The sequence below is a fragment of the Leptonotus elevatus genome, chromosome 6 (genome assembly GCF_054856555.1).
Source record: "Leptonotus elevatus isolate MCC_2025b chromosome 6, RoL_Lele_1.0, whole genome shotgun sequence".
Lineage (NCBI taxonomy): Eukaryota > Metazoa > Chordata > Actinopteri > Syngnathiformes > Syngnathidae > Leptonotus > Leptonotus elevatus.
The window spans coordinates 15787197-15803029 of record NC_141244.1 but is presented as its reverse complement, the minus strand read 5'-3'; the positions used below and the strand labels follow the sequence as shown (position 1 = coordinate 15803029).

The following is a 15833-nucleotide window of genomic DNA, read 5'->3' as shown; positions in this document are numbered from 1 at the left end:
CCCACCCCTACTGTCAGATCCACTGTGAGCTTTATAATAACCATAACATTCTCACAAAGAGCTGTGGGGGGGGCGTGGTGAGGGCACAAATTTACCACAACTTTTTTTTTTTCTGCTCTAAAGATTGAAATTGAAAAAATATATAAATGCACTAAGCAGTCCTCAGTATTGAAATATTAATTATTTATTCACCCTGCCATATTTCACTTTGGAGATCCGCACGCAGAGAATGACACTGAGCAAAAGCTGAAGTCCCAATATGCCAAGTTCCACCAGCCCCAACGTCAAATGTTTTTGTTCTCGAGTCCACTGTGTCAGGTCAGTGGTTATCAAACCAATGGCAACTAATGCAAGAACGATACAAGCTCGGTTGATTGCAAGGGAGACCTGAAACAAACATGGATATTATTTCAAAGAAATGACAGCAACTATATCGTCATGCCGGCGTACTTACAGTTATTAATACTGGATATCTTATCAGCATGCTGGAAACAATTCCTGCAATAATGAACTGAAAAGCAGGAGAATTTCAAATGATTGTGAAAGAAATGTGATTACAAACGGTAAATTGATTTCTTACAAGCATCCCGGTCAAGTGAGAAACCCTGAACAGCGTGACGAGCGACTGATTTATCGTCAGGCTGACGGCCCTCGTCAGACCAATTCCAACGCTGGGTAGTCCGCTCACGACCTGCAGGGACTGCCATCATCGATCCATGATAAATTTAGGAAAAAATATCTACAGTATGTTTCATTCTAAATACGTCAAATAGGTGAGAAATTTTGAGATGTAAAATTGTGTGCGCAGCTAAATATAAAAAAAAAGTCATGTAATTATAAAAAATAAAAAAACATAAGATTTGTACTCACTCATTTTTGTTGCAGTAAAAGTAGGTCAGTCTACAATACATGCAAAACTTCTTCTTTTTTTTTACCATTTAAGAGGAAGACCACAAGAACCTATCAGAGTTTCCTGTTACTGACAAGCTGGACACCGCAAAACCTCTATCTGCCTATCGACAGTATCTGTCTGTGTATCAACTGTTATATTCAACAATGAGGTTTTGAAATAAATCAATAAATGCCATGCTCCAATTAATCGCTGTTTGGTTAAACACATATCCTTATCTCATTTTTTTTTCCTTGGGAAAGAAAAAATTACAGACGGCTGGGATTGCACTTAGTGTGACATCATGTGACACGGACCAATGCTTGGCATCTGTAAAGCAGACATTTAAAGTGGAGTTTATGGAGAAAATGCCGCCTATGAATATGGATTTTAATCCAGCGTAAATTTGTGGAATATGTATAGAAAAATATGTTTAATAGTTCTCTCTGTGTTTGTGGTAGTTTGCCTTTAAAAAAAATAAAAATAACTTTTTAAATATATAGCTAAAATATCCTTAATTTTCATCTTTGTCAATTAATTTCATAGAAGAGCTTTTGGGGTTGATTTTAAATGTATGTATTTATTTTGGTAATTGTATAGAGGAAAGGAAGGTCAAACAGTTTGGGAATTGTATTTTAATTTATTACATAATATTTATGGTGACCTGTTTGTTTTTTATTTTGCACTCAGCAAATACGTCATAAATTAAAAAACTAAGACTAAAAAATAATAATACTAAAACTAATAAAAACTAAACAGTTTCCCTAAAAATAAAAGCTATTGACCAATACCAGTTCGAGCACTTCACTAATAAAACCTAACAAACACGCTCTTAAAACTAAACTAAAACTAACTGAATTAAAAAAAATTATAATCCTAGCCTGATACAAACAAATCTCCACTCCAACTTGACTACCGGATCTCGCATGCAGCCGGTCGGCCTTACCCCGACCACAGAGGTCTGAATCTGCAGCAGGTCGTGCAAAGCTCGTGTCTCATCTTCTCCGACCTTTGTGGCTTGGTATCGCACCACCCTGGGCAATTTCTCAACGTCTTTGCAAAGGCCTTGGTTGTCTTCTTGGATCTCCATTTTCACATCTGAGCAAGCCATGCTGCACTCACCTGATCAAAATAATATGTTTGGATTTTTTAAATTTGATTAATTATAAGGTTGGAATGTAAGGAATATAAGTAATAGTATAAGTACGTGATCTGTGTTTTTGTTGCCTTTATTTGACTTTATTTTGATAGGATTTGTTTCATGTTATATCTTGTTTCCTGTGTTTGGTGTTCCTGGCTTGTCTGCTCGTTAGGTTTTTATCACCACCTGGTCTCGTTAGCCTTGTTCCTTGTGTCAACCAATCAGCTCCCTCCAGCTGCTAGTGTCTTCCAGGTGTGCCTCGTTGTCTTGTTAATTTGTTTGCCTTTAGTTCTCTGCTTTTCCTTCACTCTGTTTGCTTGTCTTACTCATTTTGTGCATTTTGAAAATTGTGTTTTCATTTTTCCATGAACATTTTTTTTTTTTTTTTTTTCAAAAAACACTTTTTGGAAATGACACCTGCTACACTGGCTTGCTTCTGGTTACTTTCGTTTGGGTCGACCAACTGAGGGCTACTTTTTGGATGCTGATTAACTCATTCACTGCCATTGACGGCTATAGACGTCAAAAAAACATTTTAACTATTTGTATTAGTTTAACATTTTTCCCACTTTTGTTAACAAGAGTATGCAAACCTAAAATGTTTTTATTGTATTAGAACAGATCTAAAATTTGTGATTAATCGTGAGGTCACTAGTGGAGTCATGCACTAAACAAATTACGATTAGAAATTGTAATCGCCTGACGCCCCTAAAAAATATATATATATTTTTTAATTAAAATAGTTTTATCCATTTTCTTTAAAAAATATATATTTTTTTTTTAATTAGGGGCGTCAGGCAATAACTTTTTTTAAATCTTAATTAATCGCAAGACTTCACTAGTTAACTCACGATTAATCACAAATTTAATATCTGCTCTAAATGTACAAAAAATATAAAGGTTTTCATACTTTTGTTACCAAAAGTGGGAAAAAAATTTAACTAATAGAAATAGGTAAAAAATATTTTTATGACGTCTATAGCAGTCAATGGCAGTGAATGAGTTAATATGAATGTTACCAGTTTCATACACACTTCTGAAAATTCAAATGTGCTCAAACTGCATTTTTTATTATGAACTAATTATATTCATCCGTGAAAACAATCATTTCTAGCAATGATTTAGCAAAATAGGAAACTGATAAATATTAATATGTGTAATAAGTACTTAGACTTTTAAAATGATCACTTCAACATTTGCTTAGTAACGTAATAGCATTGTAATATTAACTAGTACTGAGAAAAAATTAATAAATGAAATACTCTAAAACGGAGATCTTATTTTGTTTTTGATTGTAAATTAACGGATATTTTCTTTCTGGTTCCATACATGTGTATTTTTTAGGTTAGTTTAAATTTCCTTCTTAATGACTGCATTACAATACTTATTTGATATCATACATTGTTAATATTTTGTATTATGTTGTTTAAGGTATAGTGTAAATTAACTACATTTTATATGCACACAAATACATACACACATGCATATAGTTACTCTATTTTTTTGAACAACTTCCTTGTAATATTGTACTATTAATACTTTATATATTTGATGCTATATTACACAATATTGTTTAATATTGTAAATGAATTATTGCATACAGTATATGCCATGTAAAAGTAAAACTCAATTACCTTTCGATATTGTATTCTTATATTTGTGTTCAGAATTATTCAAAGTGACCAATCATTTTCTTGATTGCTATTTTTTAACATTCCTTTATAATAACGGCATTACAGTACAATGTCATGTACATGTCAACAAAATCCAATCAAACCTTTAACATCTTTACTGGTGCATAAAATGAAACGTACAACGTTTTAAAGACTTGAGCTGGAGGCTGAATGTTGATTAAGAAAGCGGAAAGGTTGTTACTTACCGAGTCAGAAAGTGTTTGTCTCTCCAACAAGCACCTTTGCAAGAAAACGTGTCAAAGAGGTCACACTTGTCACTTCCTCACTCGGCCAACACTTGGCTGCAAGATCATCCTCCGTGACTGTAAAGCCTGCATTTGATGGTATGTAGTCACTCCAAAACATATGAGGTGGAGTTCAATATTCTTTTTAAAGGTTCTATATGCTAAACTCATTGGATGAACATCAGGTGAGGTCAATCCAGTATGTTACTTATAGTGGATCAACACCGGAATATCACCAAGTGATCTTTCTTTGGTGCTCCAGAAAGACAATGAGGAAGACGTTCGTGTGTGACGACTCCATGATCATCAATATTCCCACCGAGAAGGACAGCGAAGGACGCGGTCATGCGATGCCCCGAGAGTTTCATTGTGTGTTCCGAGACACGTACAAGGTTTTTGCTTACAATGGATTCCCAAGACCTCTTGGGGTAAGTGGTACAAATATATATATATTTATTTATTTGTTTATTTATTTATTGTTTTTTAATTTTTTAGTTTTAATTTTAAATTTTTTAATTTTTAATTTTTATTTATTTATTTAAACTTTTTTTTTTTATCATGACTTTCTTCTTCTTCTTTTGAATAAATAGGCAGCACAATGTCTTGCTGGAGTGTCACTTGTCAGTCTTGGTCTGATGTTCTCACAGAGATATGATGACATGCTCCTAATCTGCCCAAGCATTCTGGTAAAGACCCTTTCCGTGTAATCCCATTTTGATTTCTATTTGAAATGATGCGCTCTAATTGGCGATTTTTTTTCCCCGACTTGGTTTATATGTTTCGTCAATGTTAGTTTGTGGTCTGTGGAATGCTGACCTATGCGGCAGGATGTGTCCCCAACATGCGCGTGGTAAGTGGACTGGGGGGAAATTGGTCTTAAAATATGTTTTGGGGTTTTTTTTCCACGTGTTTGTGGATTTGAGCGTTTTTGTTTCCCTTGCTAGACCAAGGTGTCATTCTGTCTGAACATCATCAGTTTCCTGTGGTCTGTTGTGTCAATTTGTCTGTCTGTGATCAATCGCCACTTGTTTCAAGAGGCTACTTCACAAGAGCTGAAAGTGAGTTCAATATGTTATTTTATTTTTTTTCTTCTGACTGGAAGGCACAAAATGAGATTCATCTCTTTCCTTCCCACAGCTGCAAACAGGAATCAATGCAACGGTTGTGGGCCTCTTTGCGGTGGAAAGCTTGATTGCCGTATTTCTGATCTACTGGCAGAGCAAAGCAGTGTGCAGACAACATTTCAACACGCTGGTATCTTGCCTTCTTTTTGATGCGCTTCACCTCCAAAGCAATCCAACTCATGATCAACACTTTCCCCTACAGCCTATTGTTCAGCTGAGACAGGAGGACTAACCGGCTGATGCACCTTAACAACCCGACAAGTTCAACTGACTGCTTATCAGCACATCAATGTTGTTTACCCTTCAATCTATAGTATTTGAGTATATATGCCATCCTTTATTCATTCATATTTTGCTGTTAAATAACTTGAAATGTTGTTTTTGTCTTGTACGTGTAGAAATGCAACTATTTTACATAATCTCTTCGTGTGTGCGATCGCTTGAATATAAAAACGTAGCACATTCTTACATTTTTGGTATTTTTTTGTACAAGTATCTAAATTGATGTGTCGAATCTGCTGCGCTCCGTCATTCACTTGTATTTACTTATGGTATGCTAGCATGTGATTGGATAGTGTTCGTCAGCTGATAGGGGATCAGGAAGTGTTGTCGCTCTGGCTGCGGTGAATGACGAGTAAAGTTTTAATTTGCAAATTTGCCACTTTATAATTTGCGAGAATTTTTTTTTGTAAATTTGCGAGTTTTTTTCCCTCGGAATATGCATGGACCTAATACGCCGTCGTACTTATTAAAGCTACTGAACGTAGAATATTCCATTTCGAATCGCTACTGCCATCTGCTGACGAAAAATAAAACTGCTTATACCGTTCTTAACATACACACCATGCACGTTACGTCACATCCGCAGACAGGGCGCGGGGAATTCTAACCCGAATCCAGTCTGAAAACTATTGGCCAGAGGCTTGCAGGAATAGTAAGGTGTTAATCTATTAACTAGAAGGCATTTCACTCATAAATGGTAATTTTTTTTTAAATAATAATCTTATTGTAAAGTTATTTTGGGGGGGAAAAGGTTCCATATTGAAATTTTAAATGACAAATGTTAATTTTATTTTTTTTAACAAATAAATCAATACATTTTAACTACCAGATTATGTGAGGGGGAAAAAAACCTTAACAATTAATAAATATTTAAAGGACTCTTTATAATGTGGCGAGCGTGCCATACTGGTTGTCATGCAAAGCAATAAGCAACCACTAGAGGGCGACAAACACGAAGAAACATCGAGGCGGGTCCCCTTGAAAAAGAGGATATTTTCCGTGAAACACCATTTCACATTCAAATTTTCTTTTACATATTTTGTTTTCATATCATGATTATTACATGGGGTGAAGGCGTCCGTAATGTTTTTGTGTGGTCACGTTCGTTTCCGCACATGACGGAGGAGAGCGAATGAGCTCTTCCGCTTCTTGTTGGCACTCCCTTCTGTGTTTACGCCAATCAAAACTCATCAGCAGCGGCACTGTTTTCATTTCTCCCCCTCAGCGTTTCTTCCTAGGACGTCACCCTACACACTCGTACTCTGCCTATTACAGTAGTAATGTGTGTTTATTCCTTTCATTACGTTTTCCTGCGTGTGGCTGACTAGCCGCCCCTGCTGCGGTTTGGGTGAGGGGGGCTAGCGCCTGCCGCTGCTCTGCTATGGTGTCAGTGTACAGCCGAGGGTCCCATACCCTGAGCAAAGATGACGTGAACTACAGAATGCATTTCCGAATGATAAACGAGCAGCAGGTCGAGGACATAACCATAGAGTTCTTCTACCGGCCGCACACCATCACGCTGCTAACGTGCACGGTGCTATGTCTGATGTATTTCGCCTTCGCGAGGTAAGCCAGCTGAAAAAAAAAGGTTAGCTTGGAGAGCTAGCAGGTGGCTAACAGTGGCTGTGATGCTCCGACAGAGTGATGGGGCCCGCTACACTTCGTATTCTCTCAAACTAAGTCAACGAAATACGGGCGACATATTATAGTCAGTTTTAAAGACTACTAAACATTACATTTAGCGGAATGAAAAGCTTCCATGTCAGTCCTGTGTCTACATTAGCAACTCAAGTCCTCATAACAGTACAGCGTTCCCCCTGCTCTGTCGCGGCCCCGCGACATCGCGAATTTTGTGTTGGACCTATCTACTTGTAGTTTGCTTACATTTGCAATTTATGGCAATAGTTTTCTGGGGTTTTGCTAGGGCTGAACAATGAGTACAATTCAAATGAACATCACAATATAGTATAATGCAATTGCAAAAGGTGCAATGGGGGGGGGGGGGGGCAAACTTATTAATGTATTGCTTGTCTGTGTGTGTGCATGGTTTTGTTTTGTTTTTTGTTTTTTTAACTGCAAATCTTAACGTAATAAATGCACAGTCAATGCTTCACAAACCTTCATAGGGGTACATAGTGGGCCTTGCCCTTGACATTGCCCTTGACATTGCCCTTTTTAATGCTGGTCGAACATATTGTCTCTTTTTTTTCCAGAGATGATGGAAATACTGACAATAATCTTTGGGTTGGTTTGATTCTGGTGATCTCCTTCTTCCTTGTTATCAGCGTTTTGGCATTTCCCAATGGTAAGTTTCAGATGAAAGATGAGGGGAGGGGGAGAGGGGTTGCGGACTGAATTCTGGACGACATGCCAAACACATGTGGGATTGTTATCAGATGTCAGAAGTCACAAGTGTGGTTAGGTATCACTGGTTTAGTCGACTGCATGTTTGAACGCATTTACATTCATATGTTTCCTTTTCTACAGGTCCATTCACCAGACCTCATCCAGCGATATGGAGAATAGTCTTTGGTGAGTACTGACGAGCGAAAGAAAGCAGTTTTTTATTTTTGTGACTTCCACTTTATCTCACTTCCACTATTATTTAATTCCACTCTGTTGTTCAGGTCTCAGTGTGCTGTACTTCCTCTTCTTGGTTTTCATCATCTTCCTGAACTGGCAGCAGGTTAAACAGTTAATGTACTGGCTTGATCCGAACCTGCGCTACGCCAAAAGAGAAGCAGACATCATGGTGAGGATTGTAGGGCGTTAATAACAATAAAGTGCAACCTGTTGCGGTTTGAACGCCGCAAAAGTCACACAGTTTGGATTTCAACCAGTGTGAAATATCTGATTCTGTTCCACTTTGGATGTTTCACTGGAATTCTAGCATATGTGTGTGCTGCTGCCTTTTTAGGAGTATGCAGTCAACTGCCATGTCATCACCTGGGAGAGAATTGTCAGCCATTTTGACATCTTCGCGTTCAGCCATTTCTGGGGTTGGGGCATGAAGGCCCTCCTGATCCGAAGCTACGGCCTCTGCTGGACCATCAGTATTACCTGGGAGCTCACTGAGGTACTGCACGGTACGGTGTCATATTCGACATGTGTTTCATCTGTGAGGTTGAATCTCACCTGGGGTTCTTTTCAGCTCTTCTTCATGCATCTGCTGCCTAACTTTGCCGAGTGCTGGTGGGACCAAGTGATTCTGGACATCGTTTTGTGCAACGGTGGCGGCATCTGGCTGGGCATGACGGTGTGCCACTTTCTAGAGATGAGGACGTACCACTGGGCCAGTATTAAGTATGAACTAAATAGTGTTGTTGTTCATACATTTGTATGCCTTGTCCTTGTGCTTTAATAGTAGCAACAGTTAGATTTGTAGCTGTATTTTTTTTTCTGATATACTGTGTTGTTTCAAAATTCAAGGTTAATACATTCCTTAACTTTTCCACGTTTGCAGCATTTTTACATTGTTACTGACTTATCTCAAGCAAAGCTATGTGGTTGTTTTAAATGCTTGTCTAATTGTTTTTGTTCCATGTTTAGTTAGACAGTAAACCTCAACTGGGAGTGGCAAAGTGCTCCTTGTTGCAAGGCTCTAAAAAAGGTGGTCTCACATTGCAGTTTGCGTGTCAACATTTGTCATCTGCGCCCCATTGAAAAACATCCTTCCTGAGACAATCTTCTCCAAAATAGAGCAGACCATTTCTTGCAGAAGAAACTGGATCAGCTACAAAAGTTATCCTATCTGGATGCTATTTTTGGTCCCCTTTTGTTTTGTTTTACATATTTAAATTTATATTTTGTTGTGTTTTGGAGTGGCAAAGTGTTATTTCACTTAAATTAGTTAAGCAGAAAAAAAAGTTAAAATCTTAAATTATTAAAAGTTCAATTGAAAATAGTTAATAAAGTAATACGTTTAAATATATACATTTATGAAATGACACAGAATTCAATTTAGCTTTACTTCTAAACAAGAAAATGTTTGCTGCTATACGCAATGTGGATTTAAGGAAAAAACTGTTGATTGTGTAAAAAAGAAAACCACATGTTCATTCATTATATTATTATATTTTCATTGTTTAATAATGCTTCAGTTCCATGGGATTAACCGACAAAAACAACAATAATAAATACAATAATTGCTCCACAAAATTGTTGAAATGTGTTCCTCAAGCAAGTAGCACCATCTCAAATTTCGACTCACGAGTCAAAGGTGAAAATTTGCTGAATGACTGCTGGTATCTTGAAAAACTTGTAAATCAGGTCACTCGTACTGTATCTTAGGCACCGCTGTGAACAATACACCAGAGGTGGTTGAAATATAGCCACCTACCTCCTTAAAAAGGGATCATTATTTTATTCTCAAAATAACCCATTTTAAGTAATTTGCATAAATATTTGAAACCTTTCTAGGAAGTTGACACTAAAGCTTGAAAGTGTTACCACTAAGGGTTGACATTGATTGTTTATTCATTGTGAAATGGCAACACAAGTCTGCAATAAGTGTGTTGTGGGGGGGGGGGCCAAGTTTAATTACATTACTCAACACACCTACTGTAAATCTTTGTCATCCCCCGCCAGGGACATCTACACCACCACAGGGAAGATCAAACGAGCGGTTTTACAGTTCACGCCGGCGAGCTGGACCTACGTGCGCTGGCTGGATCCAAAGTCGTCCCTGCAGCGAGTGATGGGCGTCTATCTCTTTATGATCATCTGGCAGGTAGGCCGGGCCCACTTCTTTAGTCGGGGATCATCCTGTGTGTTCGGCCTACTAAATCCGGGCTAATCTAATTGCCGTCTCGCTGAATGAAATCTAAAACCCGCCTCACCCGGATCCGTTTTATGCACGGGTGTCCTGCTGTCTGCGCATTAACAGCTAATCCCATAAAGCAGGCTGGATTACTCGGGCGTAATTAATTAAGAAGGGTGCGATTTTGAGTGCCGCTTCACATCCAAGCTGCCTTGTCTTTAGCGTTGGTCTGCCATGGCGACGCAACGTTGGGTTCCCTTTTATTTGGCTCACTGATGAAGCAATATCACTCCTCTCTCTTTAGCCTCCACACAGTAATTACCAATCTTGAAGAATGGATCAGCATGGGGGACAGTTGGGCCGGTCCGCTCACACGGGCTCCAGGCCAAATGAGAGAATAACACGGCAGCAGGCTTTCACTCGCATTGTGTTTGTGTGGGAAGGAGAGGCGCTGGCACAAAGTGATGCTGTTCTGTTTTGTTGTATGTATTTGTAAATATTGGGAAACCCTAATAATACATTATAAAGACTTTTCTTAATCATCCCATACAGTGTTTCCCAACCTTTATTGGGCCAAGGCAACCTATTTTACAGAAGAAAAATCACGGCACACCACCTAACAAAAATGGAGAAGTGGCAGTAAAACAGGCCAAAATGTCATGGGGTGGACACAAGTTGCAACTTTTGCAACTTTTTCGAGTCCATGTCAAGTCAGAACTCATTCACTCCCAGCCATTTTCACTGAAAAAAAATAACCTTTGCTGGATTTTGAAAATTTTTGCAAGGTTTACAGAATATTGTGTTTTATTGCTCGAAAACATGGAACCTACCAAAAGACAGATTCAGTTTCATTATTCACAAATCTGTTTAAAACAGTGGGAAAAAACGGCTTGTTGCAACATGGTCCTGGTTTGAGCTCTTATACTCTGCTGCCACCTGCTGGCCTTTTTTTGTAATAACTACCATTACTTTAAGTGACCTCTTCAGATCAGAGCCTGCATCAAAGCCTTCTGTATGCTCTGGCATTAAAAAAAACATTAAAAAACAAACCGTATAAGTACGTTTTTTGGGACCATGGCAATATTTATAATAGAACGTTTTTTTTACATTTTTGGGGGCAAATGAGTCAAATGTATTTATTAACAATAATATGTTCTATGCAGCCCTACTATTCTGATTAATATTGTGTTTGTGGAAAACGAGTTAAACAGCAAAATCCACTCGTTTTGATCCATCTGTGGGGGCGGCCATTTTGCCACTTGCTGTCAACTGAAAATGACGTCACAGTTGCTCAGGGCTTAGGTAGCCAATCACAACTCACCTGTTTTCTGAAACTGAGCAGTATAAAGATGTACTTGGTGTGAAATGTGGGCGTGTTTAGTTGAGCACAAAGTTTCGGTTTCTTTACTTAAAAAGAACCGTGTGCACTGTGCAGATATCATTAAAAGATGGCTGCACGAGATTTAGCAGCATGCTAATTTCCATATGTAGTCCTCAATCCCTGAGCAAAAAACAAAAGCATAGTTTGCATTTACAACAACTCACATTACAAAGATGATGTACTCACATGAAGTCATGACTTAATCTGTTGTGTAAATGGCAACAGGTGGATATACGGGTTTATTGTACCTTTTGCCATCTCGTGGAAGAACATTAAGTTATTCCGCCTGTCACTAAACTAGCATAGATAGATAAACAAAGATATATTATTTGTTGTAAATAAATGACAACTTAAATGGATCATTTATCACCGCACACCTGATGATCTCCCACAGTACACTTCCTAATGACGGGTAATCACTGATTGTAAACAATGACTCGGGATTAATTGTAAATAATGACTCAGCATTGAAAGTGTGACAGCTTTGTAGCAACAACCCTTTATCGTCTGACTTCCAGCTGACGGAGTTGAACACGTTCTTCCTCAAGCACATATTCGTCTTTCCGGCGAGCCACGCCCTCAGCTGGTGTCGGATCCTGTTCGTTGGCATCATCACGGCGCCAACAGTCAGGTGAAACATTTTGCGCCGTTACCAACCATGTGTCCATTTTCGCTCTTCCCTCACGTTTTGTTTGTGCTCGCTGCAGGCAGTATTACGCGTACCTCACGGACACCCAGTGTAAGAGAGTCGGGACCCAGTGTTGGGTGTTTGGGTAAGTGAGCCTCCTGCCACTAAAGGTCCTTTCGTACGTAGCAAATACAAAGTGTCATCACGGTCTGCCGCAGGCTTTTTTTTTTGTGGCTGAGAAAAATGTAGCATGATGAATTGATCCAGCGAGATCTGTAAACAAAGCCGGAAGCCATCACATCGCTATCACACGTAGCAGCGCACTTTGCTTTTCTGTGCGTTTAAAGTCAACTGCAGGCGGTTGGGGGTTTGACTTTGTGTCCTTGTGTTGTTGTTTTTCACCTTGCCCAGGGCCATAGCCTTTCTGGAGGCGCTGGCGTGTATCAAATTCGGACAGGACCTGTTCTCCAAAACCCAGATCCTCTACGTGATCCTCTGGCTGCTGTGTTTGGTAAGATCAGCATCCTCAGCAATCTTTTTGGTTTTGTGTCAATAGTAAACTGGTCTGCTGCTGACGGTATCGAGTGGCAATCCTTGTGTACCCTTTATTTAATCTTGTTTTGCCGAAAACATGTTTCCGTGTAAATGCTGAGGCTCGAGCATTCCCAGTAACGTGCGCTCAAGGATTCCAACTAGAAGCAATAAATCTGTTTGGGACATTTGAATTTTTACTTTTAGCAATCCATACACTGACCAGTTCACTAAACAAATATTACAATAATTAACTCATTCAGAAACTTATAACAGAAATATATTTTGTAATACTTTGTCCGTCACCCCCAAAACGTATTCATACGTTTTTTTTTGTTTTTTACGCTAGAGCATACAGAAGGATTTGATACAGCTTCTGACATGAAAAGGTCGCTTAAAGCAATGGTAGTTATTACCAAAAAAAAAAAAAAGCCAGCAGGTGGCAACAGAGTATAAGAGATCAGATGTTGCAACATGCTTTTTTCCCCAGTGTTTTCAACAGATTTGTGAATACTGATGAAACTTAGCTGTATTCTAATGCTAATTGCTGCAAATCTGAAACAGATACAAATGTACTTTTTTCTAATCCTTCTTTTGGTAGGTTCCATGTTTTTATAGCAACAGAACACAATATTCTGTGGGCCTTGCAAAATCAGTCAAAATCCAATAAAACAGCAAACATTACATTGATTTGAATTCCTTGGTGATGATAGATTTTCTATCGCTCTGTTTTAGGCCTTCACTACATTCCTGTGTTTGTTTGGAATGGTGTCATATGCCGAGAACTATGGTCCAAGAGAAAAGGTATGCTTGGTCACGCCCATTTCATTATTTCCCTATTGAGTTAAGGGGTGCAAAAAGGGGTGAAAAACATAAAGAACAACTACTAATCATGAGAACAAGTTTTTTTTGCAAAGCAACTCTCATGTGTGTGTGTGCGTGTGTGTGTGTCTCCCGCAGAGTTTCTCAGAATACGAGGATGGCAATTACACAGAGTTTGCTGACGATGCAGAAGAACTTAAAGATACAGGTAAATTGTGTTATGTACAGTTGAGCCCCCTCCACCCCCCCAAAAAAAAAAATTCTACCCACAATAAATGAACTGTTTTTGATTTTATTTTTAATATAGATTTACCTTTCCCACATACTTTTAGACACATTTAAACTTCATTTAAAACACTTTTTTAAAGTATCCCAAAGTGCCTGTTCTCACTTGTCAAGAAATAGGAAACTATCATAGAAGAAGAATTGAAGACTTTCTTGCTCACACAGTTCTCCAAAATGAGAGACAGGCTCGCTTCAAGCTGTTTTGTCACTCGCAGTTCAAGTTTAATGTAAAACTGGCACATAAATAAAAAGATAAATTAAATATTGTATCTTTAAACACCAAAACGTTAACCCCAGACCATTTAATTTCATCTAACTAAAGTCTGCTAGCTTCATGCTAACATATATTGCAAGACGCATTCGGAAATGAACCTAAATGTTAAGGTCATTCTAAACCTTCAAACAGCTGCTACTTCACACACACACACACACCGAGCACCAAACAATGCATAGAAAAATGCGACAATGTTGATATTCACGGCGAGGGCTTTCTGTCTTCCAGGCGAGCTCGAAATGGGAGGCGACTGCCCAAAAATCAGACTGAGAGGAAAGACCTCGGAAAAGCACAACTCCGTTAACGGCTTGGAGAGCCAGTAGGAATCACCGGAAGTGGTTCCTAAACTCACCCAAAAAGGGTTCGAATGGGGGGCATTAAGGTATCGGATGAGTGTGGGACGTCCCCGTACTCCGGGAGAGACTAATTGGTCCATGCATTGTTGTTAAGAGCGGCACACCCACAATGTCCTGGGCTCGTAAAAACTCCTTTACAACTGTTGACAGGTTTGCGTGTGCGTGAAAAAGAGTGACGGTAATAATAAATAACTGCCAACTTACTATATTTAACTGCATGCTCCGTGTAGCTGATGATTTACAGACAGAACTGCTATGATGCACTATATCGCTCCAGACATTTCACTATTTAACACCACCATGTAGAATTGATCGTTAATCATTTGAGCCTCTCGTGTTCAAATCTTTTATTATTAATAATAATAATAACGCGTTATCCGTTGTCAGTTGTACAAATAATTTGCCATGTACGTCGGCACCGCTTGGTGACCCTAACTTGAATGTGGGCGTGGCTTCCACAAGAGCGTTTTTGACCCCGGAACAAAACAAAGCACACGGGAAAAAAACGCACTTTGCAGAAGGTTTGCTCTGAAGAACTGTATATTTATAATGTTTGGGATTGATTGTTGGTGATTTTACTCCTTGTCTATTAATGGCTGCAATTATTATTATTATTTTTTTTACCGTGATGGTAACGAAGGGCAAATATTTGAATTGTTACACGTGCATGTTTGCAATGTTACACACAACATCTAAGCAACACACCATGGTGGCAGCATTTCCAAATTTTAAATTCACCTTTTGTGCCTGTCTGCATGTTCCTTTTTGTCGTATATTAAGACTAATTTGGGGCTTTGTGCGTTTCATTTTTGCCCTTGATTGCTTTACTAATGAATGATTTATTTGGATTTCGTGCCATCGGTATCAGCTCACGCAGTACGTGACCCGTGTGCAATATCACTTCAAAGTGGTATCATTCAGAACTTAAATCGACAAATTTAGCTTATTCGCGTTTAGTACTAACATTTTCACTTTTATTGTTTCAGTCTTGCAGTTTTGTTAGAGTATAACAGGCACGTTTTGTCTCGATGTTTGTGTATCAACGTTGATGTTCTGAGTTGTGTTTTCAGAGAGATGTTCCTCGCAGCCATGATGGAGATGGCGCTTTTACACTTATTACATTTGTACTTTGATGCCTGTACTTGCATTTTTTGGGGGGGAATGATGGAATATTCAAGTGACGATGCACCTCTCATGGAAAATTCCTGACAAATCAGATTTTTGAGACAGAGCAACTGGTATGAGGCAAAGTTTCTGTCGATGGTACATATTTTTTTCTGGATGTATACGTAATTTGCCAAAACGCTTACGTTGGAAATTACTTGCGCCGTTCTGTATCACTGTGAATTAATACTGAACCACATTAAAATGTTTTACATGTTAAGACTCATTCTTTACTTCCACACTAAATAACTGCCATTCATCCAGGAAGCTGAAGCATTA

General features: G+C 38.6%; 3 protein-coding genes across 6 annotated transcripts; 2 read left to right on the top strand and 1 right to left on the bottom strand.

Moving 5' to 3' along the window:
• Positions 1-103: 103 nt before the first annotated feature.
• LOC147172263 (uncharacterized) lies at positions 104-3955 on the bottom strand. The gene is made up of 5 exons (XM_086078978.1): positions 3910-3955; positions 1836-2011; positions 581-700; positions 455-511; positions 104-387 (listed from the first exon to the last, which is right to left on the bottom strand). The coding sequence occupies exons 2-5, from the start codon at positions 1998-2000 to the stop codon at positions 181-183; spliced, it is 549 nt and encodes a 182-aa protein (XP_085935104.1). The 5' UTR covers positions 2001-2011; positions 3910-3955; the 3' UTR covers positions 104-180.
• LOC147172262 (uncharacterized) lies at positions 3900-5497 on the top strand. Of its 4 annotated transcripts, none has more exons than XM_086078977.1 (7): positions 3900-4047; positions 4211-4376; positions 4539-4634; positions 4742-4798; positions 4893-5006; positions 5086-5202; positions 5275-5497. In XM_086078977.1, exons 2-7 carry the CDS (start codon positions 4218-4220, stop codon positions 5302-5304), a joined length of 573 nt encoding a protein of 190 aa, XP_085935103.1. In that variant the 5' UTR covers positions 3900-4047; positions 4211-4217; the 3' UTR covers positions 5305-5497. The 4 variants fall into 4 exon arrangements, with proteins under 4 accessions (XP_085935103.1, XP_085935101.1, XP_085935102.1 ...); XM_086078975.1 differs by having other exon boundaries at positions 3900-4133; XM_086078976.1 differs by lacking the exon at positions 3900-4047 and having other exon boundaries at positions 4061-4376; positions 4986-5006.
• A 1009-nt stretch (positions 5498-6506) lies between these two features.
• ptdss1a (phosphatidylserine synthase 1a) lies at positions 6507-15774 on the top strand. Its single transcript, XM_086079277.1, has 13 exons — positions 6507-6920; positions 7568-7659; positions 7842-7886; positions 7982-8106; positions 8272-8430; positions 8506-8657; positions 9942-10083; positions 12013-12125; positions 12202-12267; positions 12534-12633; positions 13389-13457; positions 13614-13683; positions 14263-15774. The coding sequence occupies exons 1-13, from the start codon at positions 6736-6738 to the stop codon at positions 14355-14357; spliced, it is 1413 nt and encodes a 470-aa protein (XP_085935403.1). The 5' UTR covers positions 6507-6735; the 3' UTR covers positions 14358-15774.
• Positions 15775-15833: the final 59 nt, after the last annotated feature.